This window comes from Balearica regulorum, chromosome 8, assembly GCF_011004875.1.
Source record: "Balearica regulorum gibbericeps isolate bBalReg1 chromosome 8, bBalReg1.pri, whole genome shotgun sequence".
NCBI lineage: Eukaryota > Metazoa > Chordata > Aves > Gruiformes > Gruidae > Balearica > Balearica regulorum.
In genome coordinates, this window is record NC_046191.1 from 18568729 (window position 1) to 18588692 (window position 19964).

A 19964-nucleotide genomic window follows, 5' to 3' on the forward strand; every position below is an offset into this window, starting at 1 on the left:
ATAATCTACTTAGCCAAATCTCAAGGTGCTGCACTGGTTTGTTAGAGCTCTTAACAGAAAGTGCAAATTAGAAAAACAAATTAGTCGTAAAAAACCCCACACACATCAAAACAAACCCCCCAAAACCACCAAAGCAGCTCAGCACCTCGTTTGTGCACCTTCCTTCTAAACCGTGTAACAGGAGACTACACAAGTTAGCAAAAGCGGTGCAACCCATTTCTGCTTTTAACATTTTTGTTAATCTAAGCGCAGCTTATTCTAAGGTAATAGCCAAGTTACAGTGCTGCCTTGGGAACTCTGGCAACCCCAGGCTTGGTTGTTACTGACCGAGGGGTGCAGTTAGATACATCTACACCAAGTACGCAATAAACAAGAGCATTATCGTTCATATTCCAATGAACAAGAGATGTATGCATTATCAAATGCAGGAGAGCTGGTCTTTCACGATGGCAATGGTTTTTTAAATCTTAAAAAGAAATAATGACCAAAATAGATAAAAAAGTGCTAAATTATTTTATTTACAAACATGCAACTGCATTGGATTCAGTGGGATTTTACTTTAAACAACAGCAAAATGCAAAATAGTCTCTTTTCCTAGTTCTGCACATTGTTGGTCAGTGTCTGCAGCGCAGACCAGAATCAAATGTGTATTTATTTTTAATTTTGTATTCTGTGCAATCCCTTTTCTTACATAATTGGGTAATAAGACAAAGCTGCAAGCCAAGTTATGTTCTCCATTATTAATGGTGTAAATGGAGAGTAGTTTCATGGACTCTCAACTATTTCACTGAATTTATAGCAGAGCTGATGAGAACAAGATCTTATCCAGGAATTGTAATTATTTTGCAATAATCACATAGAAAAGAAAATTTATAAGGGCTGAATATCATTGTACAGAACACCAATATCTTAACCAGCTCCAGGCCCTTGAAGCAGCAGGCGCACACAACTGTGACTACAAGATGCATACCAACCGCGTCCTGCGTTCTGCCAGGGCGCTGACAGCAGAGTGTCACCCGCCTTTGCAGAGGCACAGGAGCCCTCCTCAGTGGCACCGTGGTCCCCAGCAGGCATGAGGAACTCAACGCCCACATGATGCTGGTTGAATGAGGATCCCTCATAGAATCATAGAATGGTTTGGGTTGGAAGGGACCTTCAAGATCGCCTAGTTCCCACCCCCTGCCATGGGCAGGGACACCCTCCACTAGACCAGGTTGCCCAAAGCCCCATCCAGCCTGGCCTTGAACACTTCCAGGGAGGGGGCATCCACAGCCTCTCTGGGCAACCTGTTCCAGTACCTCACCACCTTAACAGTAAAGAATTTCTTTCCAACATCTAATCTAAATCGACCCTCCTTCAGCTTAAACCCTTTACCCCTTGTCCTGTCACTACAGTCCCTCATAAACAGTCCCTCACCATCTCTCCTGTAGGCCCCCTTCAGGTACTGGAAAACCACAATTAGATCTCCCCGGAGCCCCCTTTTCTCCAGGCTGAACCACCCCAACTCTCTCAGCCTGTCCTCACAGGAGAGGTGCTCCAGCCCTCCAATCAGCTTCGTGGCCCTCCGTTCGTCTTCGTTTCCCCACCACACAATGTTCGTTACGAGTCCATGGCGCCAACCAGGGGCGAGCCGAGCCGCGCTGCCCGCCCCTCGGCCGGAGCACGGTTCCGCGGGGCGGCGGGGCTGTGACCGCAGCCCAGCCGGGCCCCCACCCGCGGCGCCACCGCCGGACGGGCTGTGCTGACGGCCGCCGCGCGCAGACCCAAGCCCTCCGCGCCGCCTAACGCCCCGCGCGCGCTACCGGTCGCCGCTCTGGGCGGGCCTCTCCTCGGAGACCGGCCAATAGCAACGCGCCTTCCTCCGACCGGCGGTCCCATTGGCCGGGACCACGGCTTCCGCCGAGGGCCGGGATTGGTCGCGGAGGGGCGGTCAGCAAAAGGCGGCAGCAGGCAAAACCCCGGCGCGTCGCGGCAGCCAGCGCCCCGCGTGAGTCCCCGCGCGAGCCCCCTCCCGGCCCTGCCCGCACCGCGGCTACAGCCCCCCCCCCCCCCTTCCTCCCCGCCGGTTGCGGTCATGGCGGCCCCGGTTTCGCGCGGCCTTCCGCGGGGACGGGGGGGGGGGAAACCCACGCGGCGCGGCCTGCTCGTCTCTGGGGGGGGGCCCTGCTCTGCCCGCCCCGGTCCCGGCTGATCCCCGCGAGGGGAGGGGGGTGTTTGCCGTGGGGCCGCTCGGAACGGCCTGGCGCGGCGGAGCGGTGCCGAGGGGCGGCTCCTCGCGGGGAGCTGCAGCGCCCTTCTTCACGCTGCTCCCGGCGGCGGTGGCCACCCGGCGCGCCCCACGCGTGCCGGCAAACCCGCGCGGACCCCCCCGCCCGGTAACCGTTCTGCACGTCGCGCGCCTTCAGCTCCGCCGTTGCGCGGGTGACGCCGCTCGGTTGCAGTGCGCGCGCTCTCCGCGAGCGGCCGGGGTGCAGCTGGTGGGGGACTCGTGCCGCTTGTCTCGTTACAGGCGGGGTTACCGTGTGTCTGCAGCAGAGGTCAGCTTGTTGCAAGGCGCAGAATTTGCTTTTCTTAAATGACGAAGCAGAGAGAGTAATACAAACCTGTATTTTTGGCACGCTGAGCTCTGTCCGGGGTGTCTGTGTGTCAGACCCCCGTCCAAAGGAGCTTTGCGTTTTAGCGGCAGCAGAGCGTTCCAGTCAGCAGCGCTGCTTTGGCCAAGATGCAGCCGCAGCAGCAGCACTAATTTTTGTGTGCGGGGTTCAAATATCTGACCAGAAGCTATAGGGGCTGTTTGAATCTGTCACCGTCTGGGTGTTTTTCTTCTTATTCTGATATTATGAAGAACTTTTTTCTTAATTGGCAATGTGATTTAACTGCAAGAAAGTTCTATGAGCTGAAACTTTGGATCATTTCAGTCTTCCTCTTAATTTTTTATCTCTAATGATATCTTTTGAGTGTTTCTTAATGTAAAAACTAAATACCTGAGTGAATCAAACATCAAATGGTCTTCCATTTTGTAACTGTTAAGCCCACTTCCAAATAGTAAACCATTTTTTAATACGCTCAAGTATTTGAGGTATTTGGTTCTGCAGATGATAGCTTGTGCATGTAATGTAAATGAAATGACGCCATGAGTTACGGAGCCCCTTTCACCCTTCCCCCGGCCAGCAAGCCAGGAACATGTTCCATAGCGGTTTGCAGGCAGGCAAAAGCAGTCATTTTCTTTTTCTAAAGAAGGTGTCAGCAGCTGGCCCGGCACGGGACGAGCCCGGCACTGGGGCTGGCATGGGGCTGAATCGGAGCAAGCAGGCCGTGGTGAGCGGCAGGGGGACCTGTATGAATTTGCACTCCTTGTTCTGCTAATGAGGCCCTGCCATTTCAGGTTTGGAACGGGCTGATCTGCCTACTTAGCACTAGCAGAGCGAACGTCTACTGTGAGAGACTAGAAATGTCTCTTAAACTCACTCCATTAGCTTCTAAGTCCCATTCTCCAGCAAAGCTCCCTCAAAAAAAAGCAGCTGTTGCTTGTCCCTGTTCTGTTGCATGAGGATGACAGACTAAAGGTAGCTCCGGTTCTTTGGGGACAAAATATATTTCTAGCTCCATAGCTGACACAGACAGATCCTTTAATTTGAAGTTTCTCAGAATGTTTCCCCTGTGTGGAAAAGTTTAGCCAGAACGTTGAAGGTTTGGCAAAGTCACAAGCAAGGCAGATCGTTGAATGGAACCAGTGTTGGGCAAGAGGCAGCGCTTCCAGGCTTATTTATCGCCTGTTCTCCTACCTTTCTTTTCCTCATGAAATAGAATTATTAGGGCTTTTGATTGTACAGTATTAGTACTCTCTACTAATTTACAGTTTTATTTACAGTGTTTCCAAGATTTGGGAATAAGCATTTCAAATTAAGCATGTGCTATTATTTCTTATTTGTTGCCCTCCCTTGATAACAATTATGCCTTCTGTTGATCTTACCTAGAAGACAAAGAAATCGCTCATATTGAGAACATTTTTTTCCTCTTATTTCTTTCCAGTTTTCTTTCTACGGGTGTTGCAGTATGCAATGCAGCTCTTCCTGTGTACATCAGTTCCTTTCCTTTCAAAGCAAACTTCAGGGAAAAGATAATGCTTTAACGTGAATGAGGAAACACACACGAGATGAAAGAAAATCACTTGTGTCTAAGCTTATCCTGCAGTCCTCCTTCCCTTCCCCCTTTCTGCTCTTACTAGAGTGGGTTTACTGGTTTAGTTTTTCTCTGGGATGATGGGCGACACTTTGTTGTTTTATGTAGCACAGAGGAACTCCTCAGACTCCCTAAATCTCTCGGGAACTGAGTACAGGGCCAGGAAGTGTCTTACCAGACATGCTTGCTCCCCCAGGTGCCCAGAAGTGGTCCTCAAAGTCTTGGGTTTTTTTTACTTCAGGTTTGTTTTGTGATGGAGACAGTGTTGAAGTCTCACGGTGATGAACAGCACCCTCCTCAGGCTGAAGACTTCCACGGGAAGCATGAGCAGAACAGCAAGCTTTCAGGTATGTGCTAAAATAGAGAATACTAACACTGTTTTGTTGCTTCTTCATCACTTCAGGAAGTTTCAGCATCAATTATAAGCCTGTCTATATGGGGTCCTATTGCATAAAGAATTAACGAAATGGAAACATTTGAGGATGCTTTTGATTTTAAGCTTATTCTTGCTTTCTGTGTGTTACAAAACTTCTGCAGTAGTAGTTAGTCACAATTTGCTAACCCTACTATTTATTACAGAATGTGTTGTTATAAGAGGATACTAGAATTCCAAAACGGCAGTCCTTGAGAATAAAATTCTCTGACCAGACAAGTACACAAAAATAACATTTTGCCTTTTAACCTATAATTGCCAGCCTTATCCTTAAATTTCTTTAGATGTGTCTATGTGCATAAAACCACTATTCTTGCTCTTACCAGAGAGGCTGAACTACAAACATGTGCCCTGACAGTGTTTTTGATGCTTGGTTTTGGGTCTCTTTGTGAAGGTACTTCAATCTGGACTTTCTGTACAATGCTTGCTCAATAATTGTGGATGGTCAGCCAGCTTATATATAATGACTACTGATTTTCCTAGAAATAAGATGGTCCTCTGTCAGTCCTCTGCATGTCCACATCCAGAATTACATAGAATGATGCTGAGTAATGTTTAATTGTCTTGCTTTGCAAATTCTTTTCATTCTAGGAAGTAATTACTTTGTGAACAGATTTTAGAAAATGCTGGATATTATTATACACTGATGGTACAATGACTGTATATTCTCTGTACCCAACTGGGGCTGTTTATACTGCTGTCTGTCAACAAGGACAGTCACTGACTGACTGTAGCACTTTTTGGGTTCTTTCACACCAGAAGCTGTGTTGAATTACTAAGTGCTCGCAGTGCCGTGGGTAGGCAGGCACTACGCTGGCCTGGGGTCCACAGCCTGTGTCGCCCAGCTGTAAGTGCTCCCACAGCACTGCACTCTGTCCAGGCGGGAACCTGAAACTCAGTGTCGGACAAAACAGAGTATTTGGCAGATTCTATAGCAGTTACTGAGAGAGCTTTTCATCTTTGTTAGTATCTACTTTCGGACTGTTAGACTGGTGGCACAAAACAGCCCCAAACCTGCTAAGGTAAGGAAAGTAGAAGTCTTCTGGTTTCTAAAGACTTCAAAGATGTACATTTTGAGTCCTCGTAAGGGGTCTTGGTTTTGCCAGATGAAAAATGTATACGCTTTTTTCCTCCATTTGATTGACTTTCCAAATAACAGATTGTGCTTACTTCTCTATAATAAAATAATCTTCACCTCTGCTTTACAAAAATTAGTCACAGACTCTACATACTTCCTAGCTTTGAAAGAAGTGAATTCTTATGCAGGGTATAGAGAACACTTAAACTATAAGGATTCGTAAACTGAATGGAAAACTACATTTTTTTTTTTTTAAATAATACAGTACAACATCCTTGTTATGCCATCTAGTGATTGCAGAACAAAGTGCAGCAACTTAAATGCAGAGCAAACATGGGTTTTGGTGTTTACTATTTTAAGTAACAGTATTAAGACTGCATTATTGATCTTAAAAAAAAATTCTTTTCCTACATTTTTGATTTGCATCCCATGGATGGGCTCCTGTGCCTACAGAAGCAACTATTATATTTGTCTTTTATGAAACTGACATTGCAAGTCTCATTAAAACATTTATCAATGAGCTGTAAACTGATGTCATGCTAACCAGAAAGCTTTTGCCCTTTCAGGAACTGCTAGGTGGCAAATAAGTTAAAAAAAAATTTAGATGCTGCAGCTTATAAGGGAATGTGACAAAGAACAACAATAATATCAAGTATGCAGATGGTAACAGCAGCAGGGGTAGATACCTGTCTGCTGTTTTTTTCCTCGATGTTAATTCAGTCCTATGAACTGAAGTGGGATTTGTGATCTCAAATATAGATCAGATATTGAATCAAGCAATACAATTCCTAACTTACTTTCCCCATTCTTTCCACAGCAGGAATAAAAAGAGATATTGAAAAACTTTATGAAGCAGTGCCACAGCTTGTAAATGTGTTCAAAATTAAGGAAAAAATTGGAGAAGGTAAATGTTGTATTTTGGCTTCCTTAGACTTAGCTTTCTTTTTGTATTTCTAATTTAAAAGGTATAAATCTGAGATCCCAATATATGCAATTTAAGCCAAATACCTTTTTGATTTACTTCTTGGTCTCTGTAGGACTTCTAATAGGTTGCTGAGCATAGAGGTGTGTTAATTAGGGACATTTCCAAGGTATTTGCTTGAAAATTTGGTATATTAAAGTCTCTAAAAACCCAGCATTCCAGTTTTGGCAATGAAATTTTTTTTAAGTAGATTCAAGTAAATAAGTCTTAGCACTCCATTGTTTTTGTCTTTTACATGAGAAATCTATATGCACCTGTGTATTGACATATTTAACTGCTTTTCCTTAAGTTGGCTTTGTTTCCACTGAAACCCTGTGGGCAGAACTGGAGGAGGAGACTGAAAGATTATAGCTGCTTTATTGGAAAAAAAAACAAAAACAAAACCCCACACTTTTTTTTTTTTAAGATATACAGTATCAAATTTTAGAACACTTGTGTACACCTTGCCTTCAGCAAATACTACTGCAGATACCTTCAATAAATGTTAGGCCTGACTGTAAATAGATTCTTAGGTACTTCTGAGTGTGGAATTTCAGCACTTTTTGGAACTTTACCCATTTGATCTCTGAAATGCTTTGTGACACTCCACACTTAAAGATGTTGATGAGAAGTTGGATTGTTTTATGGCTGTTTTGTGATGGAATACCTGTGATGGCCAGCTAGATGGCTAAAAGGTTTTGTCTCCCCCTGCTCCCCCAACCCCAACAACCCAGCTCCATTCACCACAGCAATACAAAATTTCAAAGACAAAACAAAGAAAAAGGAGTTCTGCATGTCATAAAAAAGATAGTATAATTATCAAGATCTCTGGTTATGAATAGTACTCTGATTTTGCTCTTGGGAGCAAACAGTGCTTTTAAAAAATAGCATTTGCAGTTCTGCAGTATTATGAAAAAACAAGCTTCAACTTAGGATTCCACTCTGGAGTCACTTTCATTTCACCAGTTCTCACCACCAAAAATAATGTCTTTGGTCAACTTGGTAACCCTTGTTGCTATAATCAATTCTACTGAATGTATGGGACTCCAGATTTTTTTTTTAATGACTGCAAGAAGTATTTAGAGTTTTTGCTGACGTTCTGATGTACATATGCACTTGCAGACTGTTGAACTAGTATGATGCAAACACAATACTTAAAGTGTAATCAAAAGTAATTTGTATTGTTTATTCATATGGAACAATGCTTCAACTTGTATGTTCAGATATCTGAGATCATTAGGATAAATTAACCTCCTAAGAGGTATACTGAGATACCCACCCATTTAGTTTTAAGGATAAGTTTATCGTACAACCTGAATACTCCCTTTCTCAAATGAGTATCACATTCTGTCTATGAGGTAATACTCTGGACAAATAAACAGCAAAGTTATGCAACATGTGAGAAGTCTTACTTTATAGATAAGGTAAGAGAATTAAGAAAAATGTAGCAATTTTAGAAGTGCTTTGAATAGTAAAGGCAGTGCTTTCCAGATTAGCATTATATAGCCCACTTACATCATAGGGAGAGAAGAGTTAGATGTCAGATGAAAGCAAGCTACCTAAACAAGAAAGCAAATCAAAGATAGGAAATTTACATTCAAAGAGCTCTGTGTCCCAGGCAAGTTAGACAGTGTTACATTTGCATTTTTACTGACATAAAAAACTTGTATACAAGATCACTGAATTCAGTAGTAGGAAAAAAAAAAACCTACTGCATTTTTCTCTTCTAGAATCTGCTTTTGATGTAGTATCAAGTATACTGCAGGACTGTGAACAGTTTACATTAATTCAATGGAAGGTGAAAACAGCCCAAATCACGTTTGTAAAAATTGGAATTGACCTAATTAAAAATGCTGAAGACTGTTTTTCTCCCCTCTTTACAGGTACTTTTAGCTCTGTTTACTTGGCCACAGCACAACTACAAACAGGATGCGAGGAAAAAATGGCTCTGAAACACTTGATTCCAACCAGCCACCCTCTGCGAATTGCTGCTGAACTTCAGTGCCTCACAGTAGCAGGGTACATAAACAAAAAAATTATAATTGTTATGACTAACGCACTGAATATTGTCTCACTTTATTTATTTATTTATTTAAAGTTTTGGCACTTTTCTTGCCTTTTTTTTTAACCACAGAAATGTATATTTTTATTAAGAACAAATAAGAAATGGAGTGCCTTACCTCTAATGGATGCCCTTTCTGCTGGTCTCAGTTTGCTGTATTTTCCATCTGAGAAATTCTATGACATATCTCTGTGATAACAAAAATTCCGGTTCCGAGATGCTTGGAAAAAAATAGTCTCTTCATCAGAAAATGTGGGTTTAGGAATGAATACTTGTTGCCAAAGTGTGCTGAATAGCACTTTCTTAAAGCAGTTGGTATCATGAAGGAGAGGTCCTACATTTAATTACAGCATGACTACAAACCATGGCCCCACAAATAATCTGTGGAGCCCTCTTTGCAAATTGCAGAACTCAAATGGAACATAGCAGTGAGAGGCAACAGCGTAACTACTGACTGCTAAAACTCTGTCAAATATAAATTAGATTATAAAAGAAAGCCTGACTCAAGTTTTTAACAAATAAAGGAAAATAAACATCCATCTTCTGGTCTTTATTCAGTGACATTACTTTTCTTCTAGGGGACAAGATAACGTTATGGGAGTTAAATATTGCTTTAGGAAAAATGATCATGTTGTTATTGTTATGCCATATCTGGAACATGAATCCTTCTTGGTGAGTCTCAGACTTTTTAAGTGTAGTCAATTTTTTTAATTAAAAGCAGTTGCATAATTACAGTATCCAAATAATCTTTCAGGACATTTTGAATTCTCTTTCCTTTGAAGAAGTGAGGGAATACATGTTTAATCTGTTTAAAGCATTGAGGCGCATTCATCACTTCGGTATTGTTCACCGTGATGTCAAGCCTAGTAACTTCCTCTACAACAGGCGGCTAAAAGAGTAAGTCTGTCCAGATGACCATATTGTGATCTCATTTGGGGATGTGTGCCTTGGCAGAACAGAGTCAATTAGACTTTTGGATTTTTTCCTTCCAGCTGCATAACATGTGCTTAAGTAATAAAGCTAAAAAAATTTTTTTTTTTCATAAAACTTTTCTTTCTGTGTTTAGGGATTTGAGGAGGGAAGGAATTTTTTTTTTCATACTTAATTTAAATATCTGCCTCAGAGCAACAAGTACCTGAAAAAAATAAAGATTTTACTATTGAGGAGAAGTACAACATTTTTGAGTAAGAATGAGAAAAATACAACCAGTATATTTTTTTTTTATATAGAAAGCTAATAGTGACTTGTGGTGCATTGACTGATATTTGTAAGTTTGTACTCATGGACAGAGTAAAACGGATACAGCTAAGATAGCTGGATTTGGGCTGGTTTTACCTTACATCAAATTAATGTTTATAACTGGTAGGGTTGGGTTTTTTGCCTGTAAGTTACAATATTTCAAGACAGCAAAAAGTGAGGTACTGCTTTTTTGTGAAGAGCTGAAATGGATAGAATAAGGCACTGTTTCAGTGCTAGCATCCTATCGCTGTAGTGGTGAGTATTGTGCTACATACAATTGAGACACTGAGGTGCTGCAGCATGTCCAAAGAAGGGCAGCAAAGCTGGAGAAGGGTTTAGAGATCAAGTCTTGTGAGGAGCGGCTGAGGGAACTGGGGTCATTTAACCTAGAGGAAAGGGGCTCAGGGAAACCTAATCACTCTACAAGTACCTGAAAGGTAGGAGTCTATCTCTTCTCCCAAGTAAGAAGTGATAGGACAAGAGGAAATGGCATGTGCCAGGGGAAGTTTAGATTGGATATTAGGAAAAACTTCTTCACTGAAAGGGTTGTCAAGCATTGGAACAGGCTGCCCAGGGAAGCGGTGGAGTCACCATCCCTGGAGGTATTTAAAAGACATGTACATGTGGCACTTAGGGACATGCTTTAGTGGTATACTTGGCAGCGTTAGGTTTACAGTTGGACTCGATCTTAAAGGTCTTTTCCAACCAAAATGATTCTATGATTCTATGTAATGAAAGTTTATAGGGGAGATTTGATTATATTTTGCCAAACCACAAGCTTAAATTGAGAAATACTGATTTTAATTTTTTTTTTTTTTTTTTAAATCTGTCAAAATGTATTTGTACTGTCATTTTGCTCTTCCAGCATTTGTTTGAACACTTTGGGTATGGAGGCCATGGAGCTGAGTTTGTCTGAGACCCAGAAACAGCTGGATTGTCTGTATACTGGTTGTAGCAAAAAAGAGCAGATCTGATATGTGAACTAATGTAGTCTTACCTGTTTGAAGTAAATTCCAGTAGCATTGCTTGAAGTCTGGCAAAACCCTCAGCATTGTTTGTTATGTCTGTCTTCACTGCTACATTTGTGCCTTTGCCCACGGGAATCCTGCAAGGGTCAAGTCACTTGTACTTGACTGTTGGCTGAAGGTTTGGAGGTGTAGGACTAGATAAACCCCAGAAAGGAGTTGCTAGGAATATTTTTTTTAACACCATTGGAGAAAGCACAAGATTGAGAAGATTTTAGGGCAAGAAACAATGAACTACGATGAGTATAAGACAAAAATATTGAGGGGATAGGTAAGATAGGACAAGAGGAGGAGGAGGGAAATAGGGCTGATACTGACAATAGTACAGATAAGCAACACATTGAGTAAAATGTCAAAGATAAGTAAACAAGTAATGAATAGTAAATTGAACTGACTGATGGATACTTTGTGACTCTTGATTCTAAATTTGTCTTTCAGGTATGCCTTGGTAGATTTTGGCTTGGCACAAGGAACCCCTGATACAAAAATTGAACTTCTCAAAACTGCTCACTCTGAAGACCAGCAGGGAAGTTGCTTGCAAGATAATCCCACCGTAGCCTTGGGAAATGGGGTTTCTGTCAGTGTCACAGCACCTAAACAGATAGCTCAACAGTCAGCCTCAAAAGCAGCTGATAAAAGGTCCAGCTCACTTTCAAAAATACAGATTAAACAAGGAAGAGGAGGAAAGGTTCTCAGTCTTTTTCATTAATATTGTTGTATGTTTAATGTATTACTTCATCCAACAGGGGGAGATGTAATACTTGAACACCAGTTCAAGTAACCTGATGCACAGAATCACAGCTTTCACATCAAAGCGGCTAGTTTTACGTAACCCTACTGGCATCATCTACTATCTGTTAGAAGTAATACAATGCTGAAAGCTGTACAAAACCCTAGCATGGGTTACTATTTTGACAGCCTTAAATCTTTAAGTGACATGTACTGTGGAACTCCTCCCCAAGCCAATAATTATTCATCTATGTTTAGTGACTTAGTTGTATAACAAACACAATACAGACGATACTCAGATTGTCTTGGGGCACTTCTAAGGCGTGATTCGTTTTGTAAGCGTGTTTGCTGTTCTGTCTAGACCATGTTTTCTTCATCCACAGTAAACTGATACCTGAAAATTACTTACCGTGCAGCTGTTCCTGCTTTATGTCACTTCACACTTTTTTTTTGAACTGTCAGTATCCAGCTGACTGTGTGTTAGATAGGATCCTTATTGTCCTTTTTGTTGGTATTGTAGGAGGATTCTGTGCACCATTCTGTCCAACGCTCTGTCTTTGGAGAGAGGCATTTCAATGTCTGTAGTTCCAGATACCAGGAGATCTCAAGTACAAAAGTAAGAAGTATGACTCATCAGTAAGAGCAATCTGTTACACATTTGAAAAATTATAGAACTCATTGTTCTGTAAGACTGGACACTGCTCCAGGATGGTGTGGAACTAAAAGTTTCTGAGCAGATTAAGTGTGTCCTTGCTGAAAGGCTTGAAGAATTTTTCATTTTTGTTTCAGTCCCTTTTGAAACTTTAAAGAGCTACTTATGTAGCTGTCTCCCTAGCTGATCTTGTTTGTATGCTAAATTAATCTTTTTTCCTGCACATGTATCTGTGCAACTAAGATATACTCAGCTTGTGAAACTTTTTTTTATTTTGCAGTTGAAGCTGGAGACAAAACTTGTAATACATATTTTTCTGTACTTTTTGTAATTAGTATTTAATATGACAAGGGAGAAACCCCAACTAAGTTAGAGGGTTTGGCCAACAGTGATCATCTTATTGTAGAATTAGAGTTAGTGCCTGTGTGTTGCTGTGGCATTTCATATACATTTCTTTAATGCTGATGTTGAACCAAAAGAATTCTTGAAATATGCTAAGTTGTCTGAAGCTACAAAACGTGTTTTTTAATCTAATATATATTATTTTTAGTAAACACTGAAAAATGTTTTCTGAAGTGGAAGAAATCGGGATATTTAGAAAGCTCCAGTGTCTGTTTTATAAAGTTGTGATATTGTTAAAAAGGTTTGCTGTCTTCTGTTCTAAAATTGCAGCTTCTTGCTCATGAGCACCTGTTCAGTCTTAGTATTTTAGGAACTGGCCTATCTACATATAAAGAGAGCCACCTTAAATATATCACCTTCTCTAAAATATCTATGTTGCAGCTCATAAAACAATCAAAGATGATAGATGTTTCATCTAGGAAGTTAGTAACAAAGAAGAAGATTATTTCTGCCAAAACAGTGAGCAATGGGACAGCCAGGAAAGCTGCCAGTGGTTGTCCCTCAAATCTGACCTGTGACTGCTATGCAACGGATCGAGTTTGCAGTGTTTGCCTTTCAAGGTAATTTGCTTGGATAATGTTGTAAAATTGTCTGCTATGCCGTCAAGCAAGGTCAGAAACTTAGATTTACTAGATAGCTGATTTAGTAAGTAAGAGATAGCATTTGATCCGTGCAACCCTTAAAACACTGAGTATGCTGTTTTTAAACAAGAATAGTTCATGGAAGTCATGGAATAATCGGTTCACTGCTATCTGCAGCAAGACAGATTCGCTGTTAATGATTTTTATTTAATTATCCACCTACAAGTTGTAGAAAATAGCTTGAGCTAATTACAACATTTAGAGAAGACAATACATCAATCTGTTATCTAATAGGCCTAAATCACACCAACGGTTTGGATTCTGGAAATCATGATATGTAGAATAAAAACAAAACATGACTGTTTTGTATTTGTTAATTTAAAAAATAATGTTTAAGTCTTAATAATAGACAGTTTAGAGAATCTTAATAACTCAGTTCAACTCCCTCCCTCTACAGTTAGTTTTGGTTATAAACTACTATTACCTTTTACCCACACACGCTTACTAGGCATGAAACTGTGGGGTCCCTCTCAAGAGTGTCACAATATGGTGATACCAACTTCATTTCAGAAGTATGAAAAATGAGGAATTTGCCAGACTCAGAAGTGGCCCATAGAAGGAAGGCACTTTAAGCCATACAAGAAAGCTCTGGAAAGTTGGGGTTTTTTTAAAATAATGATAATCTCACACTTCTTAGTTAATCTAATGAAAAGTAAGTTCTTGTCAGCACTCAGAAATAGTGAGCCTTAGTTTGCCATGGACAAAGCCAGAGTATCCACATTCAAGAATCTAGTGCATTTTTTGTCTTTGGTTTAATTAATCTCAATTTTACAGTTTCCTATGGAAACAAGCCTTAAGCAAAAATGATGATGCTGTTGAATGAAGCTAAAAAAGGTCATTGAGAGTGAAGTATGCAATAAGTATTTCTGTTGTATTACCTTATGCTTGATAATAATATAGTAGATAATATAATAAGGTTATTTTATGCAACGTAATACTTTCATGCTAGATAATTATAAGATGCTTCAAACTTCTCTAAAACTTGAATAAGGCAGGTTCAGGCTATTTACAGATCTTACAGAAGTATATTTTAAAAGTAATATTGAGCATTATTATAATTAGGACTTATTTATCACCTTCTGTATTCTAAACACATTTGTCTCTTATGACAAGGTGTCAGCAAGTTGCTCCCAGGGCAGGAACACCTGGATTCAGAGCACCAGAAGTACTAACAAAGTGCCCCACTCAGACCACAGGTACTGCACATCAGACTGAAACTAACCCTTTTTCACCTTTTGATCCTTCTCGTTGATGCATATTATGTTGTCTTTTTTATGGGAGGGTGTTTGTTTACACGTGAAATTCATTTTATCATCCCTTCTAACACCAAGCATTTCCTGATTTTAATTAAAAGTTTATCATTCAGAGTAAGAACAAGTTAGGAATATTTTTCCTGTGTTTGAAACTTGAGTATGTTAAATCTAGGGGAGAGTACATACTTTAGACTTCTCTAGACAGATTGTCACATACAGTTTGCTGTCATAGCCGGCATAGTTAACAGTATAATTGCAAATGTGTTTTAGAAAGCATTGGTTAATACTTAACAGATTTTTTCCTTTTTGCTAGTGCTTTAAATAGCTGGTCTGTAATTTTTTCTTACTAAATTTTTAACTTCTCAGGGTTAAAAACTCTCAAGCTAGTAAGTTTCAGTAGTCTGGGTAAATACCAGGACACAGCAGCAGGATGGTTAATGCATTAGCTGATGTAAGTAGGATGGGAGAGGTGGTGCCTACCTGGAGAATGGAGGAGCAATGAAAGCGAAGTTACCCGTTAAACATTTGGTGTATGACCAGGCATTTTAACTTATGAAATAAGGGAACTAAATACAAATGTCCTCAAAAATTAGATTTAAAATAACAGGGTTTAGCCACTTTTTTTGCTGAATACCTTTTGAGAAAATTGTCAATTTTCAGTACTTAAAGTGTGTATACACACTCAGAATAGACTTAATACATTTGATCAGTGTATCCCTAGATAGCTTAATGTTACTTGAAACAACATCTGTGCTGTGGCTATGACTGGGATTTCAAGAGGTATGGCAGCCTGTTTGGAGTTACTGTGCCTGTGCTGTAACAGCCAGCTTTATGGGCTAGGAGAGATCCAGAAATCCAGGACAAGTTTAGACAATCTCTGAATCTGTCTAGACAGAATTGAGGCAGAAAGAAGACATACCTAGGAAATCTTGGACACATGCTGGTGTTAAATATGCTTTCAGACACTTTTCTGTTCTCTAGGGTAATGGAGAGCAGGATTACAGAAAATATGGGTAAATCTGGAAACCCTTGGGTGTGGCACAGACAGCCCTAAAAGTATTGAGTCAGTGGTGCCGAAGGTCCTGTAGGATGTCAACAAAGGCCTTAATTAGAACTGGGCAGACTAATACTAATATTTATGAGATTATGATGTATTTGAATTAACAAATTTCATGTCCACTTCCATCTGGGACTGCTGTAGTCACCTCCTTGTATTCCTGCCAATCTTACTACTAGTTCTGGTCTCTGCTGAGGCCAAGTTACCAGCTGGATCCAGCTGACTCTATACAGAGCTACCTTAGTGCATCTGACCCAGGTTCCCAGTGCAGGGAATACAACCTAAACCTGCAAGCTGATGTTATACAGGTCCAGGTACACTTTAACTTGTTTTGTCCCTCTGCTCCCCTTCCCTTGGTCTGCCTCACTAGTTGGTTAACTAGACAGAAGCATAGAGAGGAATCATGATTTTGATGGCACTGTACAGGATCTTGCAGTCTGCTGATGAGCCCAGCTCTACCAGGACTATAGGGCCAGGATTTACTACCCATTCAGATATATAATGTCTAATTTCAGCAAGAGTTAAGTAATTAAACATCTTTAAAGGTCTTGACCTTGATGACTCCAGCTTTCCCAACCATATATTTGGGGTGATAGTATTATCTTTTCAAGAATGATAGAGTAATACTAAAACATTTTTACAAGGACTATGAAGATGATACAATTTTTTTCCACTGTAAATTGTGCCAAATGATTAACTTGAATTTTTATTTTTTTAATAAAAGACTTAAAATCTGGTTTGCAGCTGAAGTCAGCTCAATACTTTTTTCCCCCCAAAGTACTATGCTAATAGCATTTCAAAGTAAAATGTCCAAATTAATTACTGCCTAGTTTACTACTTTTTAAGAGAAGTAGAATAACTATGGCTTTATTTCCCAATTGTTAATTTTTCTCTTTAGAGTTTGAGAATCCTTCAAACTCTCTCCTTCACTTTCCTTGCCATCTCTCAAAATGTGCACCTTAGCGAGCCAAAAAATTATGGCAGACAGGTATTCTCATAACTTTCAGTATTAAAGTTTCCATCATGCTTTGGCATCTATCCCCAGAGTACTCCTTGTACTCTTCATAACACAATGAAAGTGATGAATAACTTCTAACTATTACAGTTCTTAAACTAGCTATCTTGTCAAGTGAGAAAGAAATAAAGTTCATAGCAAGATAAATTTCTTAGTACTGCCTAACTGTGGCAGCTTCAGTCGCAGAAAAATTCAGATTCACATTCATTTGTCAATTATTTTTTATTTATGATCTTTATATAAGGTTTTCTTCATATGAAGCAAACCTAAATAAGTATGAAAACTAGCCAGTTTTTCACCCCCTCTTATCTCCCTGGGTAAAACAACCTCAAGCATTGTTTTGGTGCATTTTAAGTTTAGCAAGTTAATGGAATTACTCATATGAAAAATTCTATGGAAAAGCTTAAACACTCCCTTTGCATCGAAGCAGGAAATTATTCTTCAATCTAATTATAGTAATTTCCACTGTTTGCTGAAGTGTTATCTGACTTACCAAAGTCAGTAATCCAGAACATAACTTTTTCAGATAGAAACTTTTCAGGTTATAATTTCTCCTTAAAGAAAGTTGTGATTTTGTTTGTGATAAAATTATGAGTTTCATTATTACTAAGTTTGCTTTCAATTGCAGCAATTGACATGTGGTCTGCAGGAATTGTATTCCTTTCTCTGCTCAGTGGACGGTATCCATTTTACAAAGCAAGTGATGATTTAACTGCTTTGGCACAAATCATGACAGTTCGTGGATCCAGAGAAACCATTCAGGCTGCTAAAACTTTTGGTATGCAAACCTTAATTATGGGGAAAAGAGGAAAATGCGTGCTTGGTCTGCTATTTAATGCAGTGACTTACAATCTGTACTTTTTTTTTAGTATATAAATATATTTTTAGATTTTTTGAGTAATTTTGGAGGTAAATCACACTTTTTGCATGTAAAACACTTAAAGAACTAGTCTATATATATACACTGAGTTTTAAGAAAGTTTTGTATTTTTCTAACTTCTATAATTTGTATATGGAGTACTTCATGCCATAGGTTTCCCAACCTGTCTACTGCCTTTCACTAAGTGACCACTTGAGGTGAAATATGCCAACTAAATGTTTTCTACTGGCATTTGGTTAGAATTCCTGAGGCAACGTTTCTATTCCTGCAACATTTGCCCTGGAGCTTAAGTCAATATGAGTTAATATTTAGACAATATAAACTTTGCTTCCCCCCTCCCAAAAAAGGGCTAGTAAAAAAACCAAACAACAACAACGACAAAAACAAAAAACCAAAACCCAACAGCCAGCCTGTTTAAAAACCCAAAACAACCACAAACCCCTAAAATAACCATTCCCTTAATTGTTTGCAAGCCCAATGCCACAGCACTTGCTACCTGGAAGTGTAACTGGCAGCATTGATTTTCATTCTCCAGACAGAGGTGCAAAAAGTCAGGGTAATCTAATTTTCTTCAGTTGTGTTAAAATGCCAGTGAAATGCAGAAAGATTGGGGGTGGGGGGAAGGGAGGCAATCTGTCACTACGTAACATCACGAACAAACCCAAACAGCTTTGTTCTGAGCAGAACAGAGACTATTGTCCTTCTGACTTGCTGGGGCTATTGCTGTAAAACATGGCTGGTTTGGAGCAGTGAGGGGGTTGGATTTGGGTTTTTGATAGGTTGATGGCTTGGCGTTTTTTTTTTTAATGCTGATTACACTTCAAGACACAAAGTTTCTCTGAAACAAACTTAGAAAAGTATAATAAAATGTCACTTACTGTAAAAATTTTTTTCCTAGGTAAATCAGTTCTGTGTACCCAAGTTGTCCCAGCACAAAACTTAAGAACCCTCTGTGAGAAGTTGAGAGGAACAAATAGCAGCTGTAAGAGATCTCAGGGTGAAGTGCCCAGCAAGCCTGTAAATGACTCAGCTTTGCCAGTTGCAGCAGACAAACCATGTGCTCCTGAGGCACTCAGAAAACAAACTCCGCACTTAAAGAGTTTTCAGGAGGGTGATGGTGCTTTGGAAATGAAGGCAACAGACATGAAAGGATGGGATCAGGTTCCTGATGAAGCGTATGACCTACTTGATAAGTTACTAGACTTAAACCCTGCAACAAGAATAACTGCAAAAGAGGCTTTGCTTCATCCTTTTTTTAAAGACATGAGACTCTGAGAAGATACCATATTCTATTATTGCTTTCATATGTTTTATGTGGAAGTGAGATACTGAGGTAGTTTTACCTTGTTGCCCTCAACATTTACATTTACTGAAACACTGTCACACTGTGCACAGAACTACTGAAATTGTCTTGTAGGGTTGGACTGGAAATGTAAGTTTACTTTAAGAAATACTTGCAGATGTAAAAAATACATAAACATCACTAACATGGTCTTATCCTAAGACACTTCTGAGGGGTTATTGCTGAGCATACTTGTTCTCTGAGAAAGTTAACTTTGATCAAAAACTAGAAAGAAAAAGAATTTCACAAGCTCTATGCTTAATTTAAGATATTCCCTTAACATTTACAAATTTGCCTTAAGGTATGACTGAAATAAGGAAGTGCTGGAGAGACTTTTTTCCATACTTACGTATCTCTGCTTTGTTCCTGATTAGTACATGAGGGACTGAAAATAGAACAAAGTGGGTTAATTTTGTTCAGACTTTTTTCAGAGAACAGTATTACTTTGGGAGGGTTGCTAGAGGAGGGGCCAGGTGCTGGAGGTTATAGCATCAAAAGAAAAGCATAACTGTTTCAAAAGTACATTTTTGTTCCTGTCTGGTCTTTCCTACTTAGGCAACAGTAATAAATGCAGTTACTCATTTTGCATAGCTCATGTTTCCTCAGTGCCATGGGTAACTGTCAATATTCAACAATTACTGCCTTCAGAACATCTTGCATGACATGCGTAAGTTTGATTTCTGTTATAGAAATTGATTTTTTTTTTTTTTTAAATCTGTTAATAAAGTATTTGTTTTTACAACTTGAAGATTGTCTGGAGATGTTTCTATAAAAATTGGTCAGGTAAGGTTTTCCTGTGGGATATTTCTGTTCAGGAAGAATTATGCACATTTGTTTCCTGCATAAATTCCTCAGTGATAGAAAACACTTTTCAGATAGCTCTGGTGTATGTGACTGTCATAGTGGAAATATCTTAATTATCAAGGAAGTCTTACCACAGAGTTAGAAGCTAGCTATTGTCTGGTCTTAAGTAGGAAAAACAACCTTAATAACCTCTAACCCCATACATTCAA

At 39.8% G+C, this 19964-nt stretch overlaps 1 protein-coding gene and 1 long non-coding RNA gene across 7 annotated transcripts; one reads left to right on the forward strand and one right to left on the reverse strand.

The window, feature by feature from the left end:
- The first annotated feature begins 1895 nt into the window (after positions 1-1895).
- CDC7 (cell division cycle 7) lies at positions 1896-19657 on the forward strand. 5 transcript variants are annotated; one of them, XM_075759904.1, is made up of 12 exons: positions 1896-1987; positions 4424-4529; positions 6511-6597; positions 8538-8673; positions 9295-9388; positions 9471-9613; positions 11419-11668; positions 12230-12325; positions 13145-13323; positions 14518-14600; positions 17358-17507; positions 18508-19657. In XM_075759904.1, the coding sequence occupies exons 2-12, from the start codon at positions 4436-4438 to the stop codon at positions 18882-18884; spliced, it is 1689 nt and encodes a 562-aa protein (XP_075616019.1). In that variant the 5' UTR covers positions 1896-1987; positions 4424-4435; the 3' UTR covers positions 18885-19657. The 5 variants fall into 5 exon arrangements, with proteins under 5 accessions (XP_075616019.1, XP_075616021.1, XP_075616020.1 ...); XM_075759906.1 differs by having other exon boundaries at positions 6514-6597; XM_075759905.1 differs by lacking the exon at positions 1896-1987 and adding an exon at positions 2411-2537.
- LOC142602763 (uncharacterized) lies at positions 2447-12308 on the reverse strand. 2 transcript variants are annotated; one of them, XR_012836546.1, is made up of 6 exons: positions 12119-12308; positions 10953-11060; positions 8835-8905; positions 8170-8213; positions 4358-4536; positions 2447-2570 (listed from the first exon to the last, which is right to left on the reverse strand). It is a non-coding gene; the product is annotated as an uncharacterized LOC142602763 (long non-coding RNA). The 2 variants fall into 2 exon arrangements; XR_012836545.1 differs by lacking the exon at positions 8170-8213.
- Positions 19658-19964: the final 307 nt, after the last annotated feature.